Below are 9,601 nucleotides of genomic sequence, written 5' to 3'. Positions count from 1 at the left end.
CCTTCTCTTGATATTATAATGAGAATGAGGTGTCCTATGCACCAATGAAATCTTAAGTCAAAAAGATCTGAGTGAAATTGTTATTAAACAAACATCCTAATTCCTACCAAATGTGTTGTGGGCCACTTTCTTTTGTTTGTCCTCTCAGTCATGTCTTTCTGTCTGTATCTACGTTTATATACATATATATATATATATATATATATATATACATACATATATAGAATCAAGGTTGTGGAGCAGCAGAATCTATATATATATATATATATATATTTGTTGTGTAAGGCCAAAACGATGCAAGAAAGTACAAATAAACTACAAATGGAAAAGAAATGAAAAGAAAACGACATAAAGTTGCAGTTTTACCTTGTATTTCTATCCCTTGCTTTTCCAAATGTCCTGAAGAAGGGGTTGTAGACTCAAAATATAGAGATACAAGGTAAAACTGCAACTTTGTTTTGTTTTGCTTTCTTTTTCTTTTGTAGCTTACTTTGTACCTTCTTGCATTGTTCCAGCATTACACAACAAATCTCTTTAAAGCAATACCACACAATGTTTCTTCAAAACTACTCCATTCTATACATATACACATATTTATGTACATACATATATCAAAGTGACTCAAATAAAATCATGTATCATAATGGAGTCTTTTAAAGTTTCCTGGTGTATGTGTATGTGTGGAGGAGTATGTATGTGTGTGACTTTTCTTCAGAATTATAACATAGAATTCTTGGTTATTAAATTCAATTAAAGCAGAATATGCTGGTTCACATTGGGCAACCAGACAGAACCAAGGGGAAACAAGTGATACGTGCATGTATATGAGGACCATTTCCTCAAAAAGACAAAAAAGAAAAACCTCTTCGAATACTTATCAGATATTGAAGAGAGGGGAAAAAAATACAAAACAAACAACTACAACAAAAAATACAAAAAAACAATTCTGCCATACAGTGAGAGATAAACATTAGTTTACATATTCATTTATATTTGCAACAAGGCTTGTAATTATCAAAAAAAAAAAAAGAAGAAAAATGAAGAAGAAGAAGAAAATTGCAGATGTATCCCACATTAAATGCCAGCTTACACAAGAATATCTTTGCTTTGTTGACTTAAAAAATAGTTCCTTGCAAAGATTTGGCAATGTTTTGCAACTAGTATTTGTCCTACACAACTGTTGCATATCAATGCATATAGCAATTACTGGATAGCATTTGTAACATAAGTTTTGAGGAAGATATATTTCAAATTGAAAAAAAAAAAAAAAGAAAGAAATGCAAAAAAAAACAAAAAAAAAATTAGGAAATAAAAATACGCGTAAAAAAAAATTTGACTTTTTTGTTTGTTTTAAATCTCTAAAATATTTATTTTCAAATATACAGTTTCTAAACCTGGTTGTATTTTTCTCACTAAATTCCTCCCTGTGTGCCTGTATTTGGCTAGCCTATAAGATCCAAAAGTCATAGAATTGATAATAAAAAGAAATCTGTTAAAACTGACACAGAATTGATGACAATTTCATTATTAAAATTTTTTTTCCATATGCTTCAATATTTAAAAACCCATTCTAATGTATACACACACACACGCACACAATATAACATATATATACATATATATATTATAACATATATATAGTTTCATATATACTATATTTATATACCTATATTATTATAATATATATATTATATATGTATATATTATATTATATTATATTACATTATATTATGTTATATTATATTATACTACATATTTATCGTAATATTATATATGAATCACATTTCAAGAAGATCACCTATCCAAATTGAATTGAAATATATTGAATTATTTTTATAGCACTATTATTATTAATATTATTATTATTATAAAAATAAGACAGAAATGGTGCTTTTTAACAATCAATCTATCCATGGAACCAGTTACAGTCATTATATATATATATATATATATATATATATATATATATACATATATATATCACCTGGTTTCTACTACAAGCTGAATAATGTTTGTTGTATGTTTGTTTCTTGTTAGTATTTCTCTCTATTTTTTTTACACTTTCCTTTTTCTTTCATTCTTTCCTTCTTCCTTTCTTTCTTTCATTCGCATATCATTAAGAATAAATATTAGAAACATTCAACAGTAACCTGGTGGGTGAACATGAAACAAGTAAAGGAAAACCCACAACACATAAATTGAAAATGTCTGCAGCAAGTTCAGTCAAGACAAAACAACAACAACAGCAACAACAACAACAACAATAATAGTGATAATAATAATAATAATAATAATAATAATAGGTGTAAGTAAGAATAATAATAATGATAATAATTATACAGGTGCTTTGTGCTGCTGATGCACTAGTAATTGTTAAAAAGTGTTTTTTATTGTGAAGGCGCTGAGGAGAAGGAGAACAGGTGTACTGTTTATATTTATATTTATATATTAATGTCGTTTCTTTTTGTTTGTTTTTTCTTTTTGTTTTTTTTTTTTGTTTGCTTTTTTTTTTGCTATTGCATTTGTCTAGGAATAGAATTTTCTAACTCACCTGGTTGACCCAATATGAAACGTCCTCCGCCGTCCACAATGGGACTTGCTGGGTAAGTTTATGGGGGATTTCTTCACCGATAATTCTTAAAGCTTCAATGGCTAACTTAGATGCAGTTGCATTTGGGCTACTTGCAAGACGTTTTAAAGGATTTATGCATCCGATATCATAAAAAACCTGTTGAAGAATTTGGGGAAAAAAATAAAGAAAAAAAAAAAGATAAAAAAAGAGATATATCAATCAATATAATGTCAACAAGAACAATGAAATAATCAAGATAATCAATACATTTGCTATACATTGATAGGTAAAAAAAGAAAAAAATGATTTTTATCAAATTCCCTCAATACTGGAACTTAATGCAACATTTGAGCTGAAAGAAGCCTGTTATGAATATGATTGAAAAAATTAGAGTCAACAAGAAGGAGTATGTTTGGACATTTATTTTTTAATCACTACAATTGTTTCCATGTAATGTAGTACTCCAGGCATGCAGGTACTTCATTGTGCAACCGTTTCTCTGCATTCTGAGATCTAGTTGTGTTTCCTCAGGCGATATGTAAATATTGTCTCCGTAACTTCAAATTCTCGGCTTCAAGAACAACCTCTCTGTCTGTCATGGCCTGAATTTAGGAGTAGATTCAAAGCAGTTTGCCAAAGGTCCTTCAGCAACAACACACTCTGATAGACTCAGTGACTCCTACTAAATTCCGGCTACGACAGGCAGAGAGGACGTTCTTGAAGCTGAGAATTTGAACTTATGGAGACAATATTCATATATCACCTGAAGAAACACTACTAGATCTCATAATGCAGGGAAACAGTTGCATAGTCAAGTACCTGCATGCCTGGAGAACTACGATGCTTGAAAACAATTGTAGTGATTAAAAAATAAATGTCCAACTGTACTCCTTCTTGCAGACTCCAATTTTTTCAATCATCTATTCACACATGACAAATGCCCAAACACAAACCTGGAAGTACATATAATACTACTACTGGATGAGCTTCATACTCTACGCTACTACATTCTTAACAGAATATACCACAACCTATATATATATATATATGGAGTAAATAATTCATGAGAAAAATAATTTGCAAAGATATCATTGACTCTATTATTATCTAGTGTAACAATTTAAAAATGATAATAACAGAATCAATAACATATATATATATATATATATATATATATATTTACTCTTTTACTTGTTTCAGTCATTTGACTGTGGCCATGCTGGAGCACCGCCTATATATATACATATATATATATATATATATATATATATATATATATATGTATATATTTATGTGTATGTGTCTTTGTTTTTGTGTTTATCCCAGACCATCACTTTCCAACCAGAGTTTGTTTACATCCCGGTAACTTAGTGATTCAGTCAAGAGAGACCGATAGAATAAATACTATGGTTTGAAGGAAAAAAAAAAAAAATACAGGGGTCAATTTGTTTGACTAAACCCTAGAAGGTGGTGCCCCAGCATGACCATAGTCTAGTAACTGAAACAAGATTCAAGATAAAAGATAAGTATTTTTAATTCAATAGGTAAAAAAAAAAATAATAAATAAATAAATAAAATGCTTGATAATTTTCCCATAGCCATTGGAGAAGTGATTAGAATTTTGATGTAATTTGTATGGCTGAGTGAACAGGGAGAAGCCGTCTTCCTTTTTCACTTCAGTTGAGTCTACTTTTAAACAAAACCATTCAGGAGAGAGATAGCATCAGTTTTGTCTGAATGGTGTCTGAAGGTTGTGGGAAAATAGCCTGTAGGTGTTGCTTCCTTCTTTCAGTCGTCATTAGATTGTATTTCATAGCATTAAAACGGTCTTAAAATATTTGATTCCATGTTTAAATCAATTAAATAAAAGCCTCCAGAGTAATTTACAAATACATTAGGAAGGTGAGTAAGAAAAATAGGCAAAAAATTAAAGTAAAAATTTAAAAAACAAAATGGAACGCTGCTATTGATGGATTAAAAAAAATAATTTGTTTTTGGTTTTATATTTTTAGTTAACTAAACAGTTTTAACTTCTTATAAATATCTTTAAAGATACAAGGTACAATTAACACAAACAACACATAAAACACAAGAGAAGACAGTGTTCTAGCATGGCTATAAATATATGGTTTAAACGATCTAAAGAAAAGGGGTTATAGTAAAATTTAAAGGGGTAAAAACAGAAGACTAGATTTAGAATGTTTAATAGCACGACTGAAAAATTAAAAAAATACACAACAAAAAATATATAATGAAGAAAATAAAAACATGGAGAAGAGATAAAGGGATGAATACTGAACATCTTTTAAACTAATTAAATTAAATATTCAATATATTGGCATACATTTCAATATCAAATTTAAAAAAAAATTAAATAAAAGAAATAAAAAAAAAAATGGCTATTGATCGAGAAGTCATACTTTACCAAGAATCTTTCTTTGGTTTATGTCTTTTATTTTTGTTTTTAATGATTCAAAACTAATATAATTAATTTTTGTTTACTTGTTTGTTATGTCACACTATATAGGAAGGAAAAATATAAAAAAAAATAAATAAAATAAAAACAGAAAAAAAGAAATTGTAAGAGAAGTAAGGATGGAGAGCAGAGAGCAGCAGAACAAGATGAAGATGTTCAAAAGAAGTTTCTGCTAAAACTGCCAAGTTTTTTTTAAAAAATCTCATTAGAACAAAATTTCAACTAACTTTGAAAACATTCTGTGGTTTTATGCAAAAACTATGCAATTCTATTGAGAAGGTATGTTAGTGGAGAAGAAGAAAATATATCCTCTGTCCTTGTTTCAGTAACTGGACTGTGGCCATGCTGGGGCACTGCCTTGAAGGTCTTAATCAAACAAATCTACTCCAGTAATTACTGATTTTTTAAAGCCTGGTACTTCTTTTATTGGTTGCTTTAGCCAAACTGCTATATTATAGGGATGTAAAGAAACCAACACCGGTTGTCAAGTAGTGTGTGTATGTGTGAGATCTTACACACAGTTTTCATCTACCAAATTCACTCACGAAGCATTGGTTGGCTCAGGGCTATAGAAGAAGACACCCGCCTAAGGTACTACACAATGGAATTGAACCCAATACCACATGGTTGCTAAAAATGCTTCTTAACCACACAGCATTACCTGCACCTATATGAGCAACAATATATATTGCTTTAACTATGTAATAATTATAATAAAAAAATATGTTGTTTTTAATTTTTCAAACAACATATTTTTAAAGTTTGACCTTGTTTTTAATCAAAATCACCAATATTCTAAAACAAGTATTTTCTAATACAGGGTGATGGAAACATACTTGAAACCCCTTTTTAAATACATGTTGAATTCCTGGATTGGGCAGGGCTTTGTGTTTATTGAGCAAGGCATTCATTTTGCATTGTAACAGTCTACTCAGGTGAAACTGAGTACCAGCCTGATGCTCATTCAACCCTTTCTCCATCCCACTCTCACATCCTTGATGTTGCCCCGGGTTCATGTCTAGAAAGGGCGGTTGTCTATGTCCCCTTGAGATTACATAAGCACCTAGAGCAATTAGCAAAAGCATGGTTACACGTTATCAGATCATAAACAATTGAGAGTGATGGCCATTTTTGTTTTTACTATAACACTCATGTGAAAATGGCTGTATTGCGCAGTCAAAATAGATGTGTGTGTGTATGGGGGTAGGTAAAGCCAATCATGTCAAAAGTTTGAAGTAACAGTTGCCTCCATTATTGAATAAAAAACAAAACTCTAATAAATTATTAAGTCATTTTTTTTTCAATTAATGTATTGGTGTTTTTCATTGCGTAATTTAAGGAAACTTATTGATAAATCAATTATACACACACACACACACGCACACATACACATATACACACACACACACATATATATATATATTATATATATATATAAGAACACGAATGGGTTAAAGGTTCACTATAGCTATTTCAGACACAATTTTTATTGATGAATAATTTGATTACATTATGAAAAAAAAAAGAAAACTTTTTCTTCAGGTGAATTATCATCATCATCATCATTTAGCATCTGATTTCCATGCTGGCATGGGTTAGACAGTTTGACTGGAACTGGTAAGCCAGACTACTGCACCAAGATCCAATCTGATTTTGGCTTGGTTTCTACAGCTGGATGCCCTTCCTCGGACCAACCAGGCTGAGAGTGTAGCGGGTGCTGTTTATTGGGTTGAGGAATAATTCTTGAGCACTTTTCTCAAATTTAAAAATGAACGCAAAAATAAAACTGTGAAACCCTACATTCAAAGACCATGCTTCAACACCTTGTCCCATGTCCTCCTAGCTCTACCTCTTCCACAGGTTCCTTCTACAGTTAGAGATCGGCACTTCTTTACAGAGCTGTCCTCATCCATATGCGTCATATAACCATATTAGTGCAGTTATCTCCCTTGCATACCACCTCTGATGCCTCTTATGCCCAATTTTTTCTCTCAAAGACACTTAAACTTTGCTGTACGTGCACACTGACATTGCACATCCAGTGGGGGCATACAAAATTCATTCTTTCAAGTCTTTACCTGTCCTCTGCAGTCATAGTCCATGCTTCATTGCTGTGTAGCATGGCTGTTTGCACACTGGCATCATACAATCTGCCCTTCACTCTCAGAAACCCTTTGTTGCCAACAGAAGTAAATTCAAAATTTGATTTGGAGAAAAATATACCAAGATGTGGAATGTGGATTGGCCCTCTCATTTCAGCATCAATGAAGTGAGTGAAGACACACCGAATTTAGCCAGATTTCAATGTATACACATATATACATGTATGTGTGTGTGTGAGCATGTGTATATATCTATATTATCATCATCATCATTTAACGTCTGCTTTCCATGCTACCATGGGTTGGACGATTTGACTGAGGACTGGCAAGCCAGAAGGCTGCACCAGGCTATATACATATATATATATATATATATATATATCGTGGCCATTGCCAGTACCGCCTGACTGGCCTTCGTGCGGGTGACACGTAAAAACACCCACTACACTCTCTGAGTGGTTGGCGTTAGGAAGGGCATCCAGCTGTAGAAACTCTGCCAAATCAGATTGGAGGCTGGTGTTGCCATCCGGTTTCACCAGTCCTCAGTCAAATCGTCCAACCCATGCTAGCATGGAAAGCAGACGTTAAACGATGATGATGATGATGATGTTGATATATATATATATATTCTATTTGACAAGTTCGAGAAATGAATGAAAATGCTAATAATAATGAAGAATAAAAAGATTTTTTTTCGAAATTCTGACGACTTTTTTTCTCAATATTCAATTTCTGTACACCACACCTAACACTCTATACATATATATATACACACACACACACATATATATATACACACACGCACACACACATACAGAAGTGTGTTCGTGTGTGTGTGTGTGTACATGTCCAGGATGTTTGATAGTCTGGAAAATGATTATCCTCACTTGGAAATAAGTAGAGGTTGATGACAAGGCATCCTCCGTTGAAAACTGTTCTAACATACACTCCTTTGACCCATGAAAGCATAGGAAAAGAATCAAATGTTAAAATGGTGAAGATGATATAAAACAGCTGCATTGTGAAAGAATCATTTTAGCCATTTAAAAACACATTAGAAACTATTAGATTCCCTATTTATTAATTTATTTGTTGAGGTGTCAACATTTTTTGCTGCTCTACTATGACCTGCTCACTGACAGTTTTTACGTGCAGTCAATTTCTGGTGATGAACCTGATCGCAGTTGTCTGGTGAGAAATTTTGACACCTCTCAAGAAATAAATTAAAAGTGAATTTAACAAGTTTTTCTTTCTTTTTTATTCATTTTAAATGACTAAAATAGTTCTTTTCTGATGTGACTGTTTCAGTTGCAACACGTAATCTCAAATCATGCCTCCTTCCACGTGAGAACAATTCTGAAACAGACACGCATATTTGTTTGAATCATCATCATCATCATCTAATGTCCGCTTTCCATGCTGGCATGGGTTAGACAGTTTGACTGAAACTGGTAAGTTGAAGGGCTGCACCAGGTTCCAATCTGATTTGGCAGAGTTTCTACAGCTAGATGCCCTTCCTAATGCCAACCACTCCAAGAGTGTAATGGGTGCTTTTTTACATGCCACCAGCAAGGGGTGCCAGTTAAGTGACACCGGCATCGGCTATGACTGCAGTTTCACTTGATGACTTTTCTCAAGCATGGTACATCGCCAAAGGTCTCTGTCCCTTATCATTGTCTCCGTGAGGCCCAATATTCAAAGGGTGCCTTTTATGTACTACTGGCATGGGTGCCAATTATGTGACACCAGCACTGGCCATGAATATGGTTTCACTTGGCTTGACGGAACTTCTGAAGCACGGCATATCACCAAAAGTCTTGGTTACTTGACATTGCTTCCATGGGGGCCCAATGTTTGAAGATCATGCTTTACCACCATGTTCCATATCTTCCTGGGTTCCCTTCTACTATAGGCACAAGGCCTGAAATTTTGGGGGAGGGGCCAGTCAATTTGATCGATCCCCAGTATTTCACTGGTACTTAATTTATCAACCCTGAAAGGGTGAAAGGCAAAGTTGACCTCGGCGGAATTTGAACTCAGAACGTAAAGACAAACGAAATGCCTCTAAGAATTTTGTCTGGCGTGCAACCGATTCTGTCAGATCGCAGCCTTTTGCCATCTTCTTAAAAATAATAACAATACTTATTTATAGAAAGACATGCAGTGGACACGATTTCTGTATGGGTCTCCAAGACTGGCGCAAGAGGAGAGGAAGTTATTCTGGACCCAGAGACATGACCCCATTGTTTGCAATGGAATTTATTCCCTTAAATACATCCAAGGACCAAGTTTTAAACTAAACCAAGGGAATGGGTTCATTTGCCCTCCAAGAACAAGAATGATCCCTCTAACAGGATTCTGCTCAGTTTCTGTCAAACAATTTTCACTTAATAGGCTCAGGCTGACTCAAGGCTGATGCCGAAGACAACTCGTTTGGGTGAAACTGGACCT

General features: G+C 33.2%; 1 protein-coding gene across 3 annotated transcripts in view; it reads right to left on the bottom strand.

Annotated features, from left to right (window-relative positions):
- Positions 1–9,601, bottom strand: part of LOC106883896 (NAD(+) hydrolase sarm1) — a 126,064-nt gene that overhangs the window by 51,358 nt on the left and 65,105 nt on the right. For all 3 annotated transcript variants that reach the window (XM_089341408.1, XM_089341407.1, XM_089341409.1), the window contains exon 3: positions 2,552–2,728. In XM_089341408.1, the coding sequence (XP_089197534.1) occupies positions 2,552–2,728 (177 nt within the window). The remainder of the gene's footprint in view (positions 1–2,551; positions 2,729–9,601) is intronic.

This window comes from Octopus bimaculoides, chromosome 24, assembly GCF_046866305.1.
Source record: "Octopus bimaculoides isolate indiv1 chromosome 24, ASM4686630v1, whole genome shotgun sequence".
Taxonomy (NCBI): Eukaryota; Metazoa; Mollusca; class Cephalopoda; order Octopoda; family Octopodidae; genus Octopus; species Octopus bimaculoides.
This window is presented reverse-complemented; position numbering and strand designations above follow the sequence as displayed.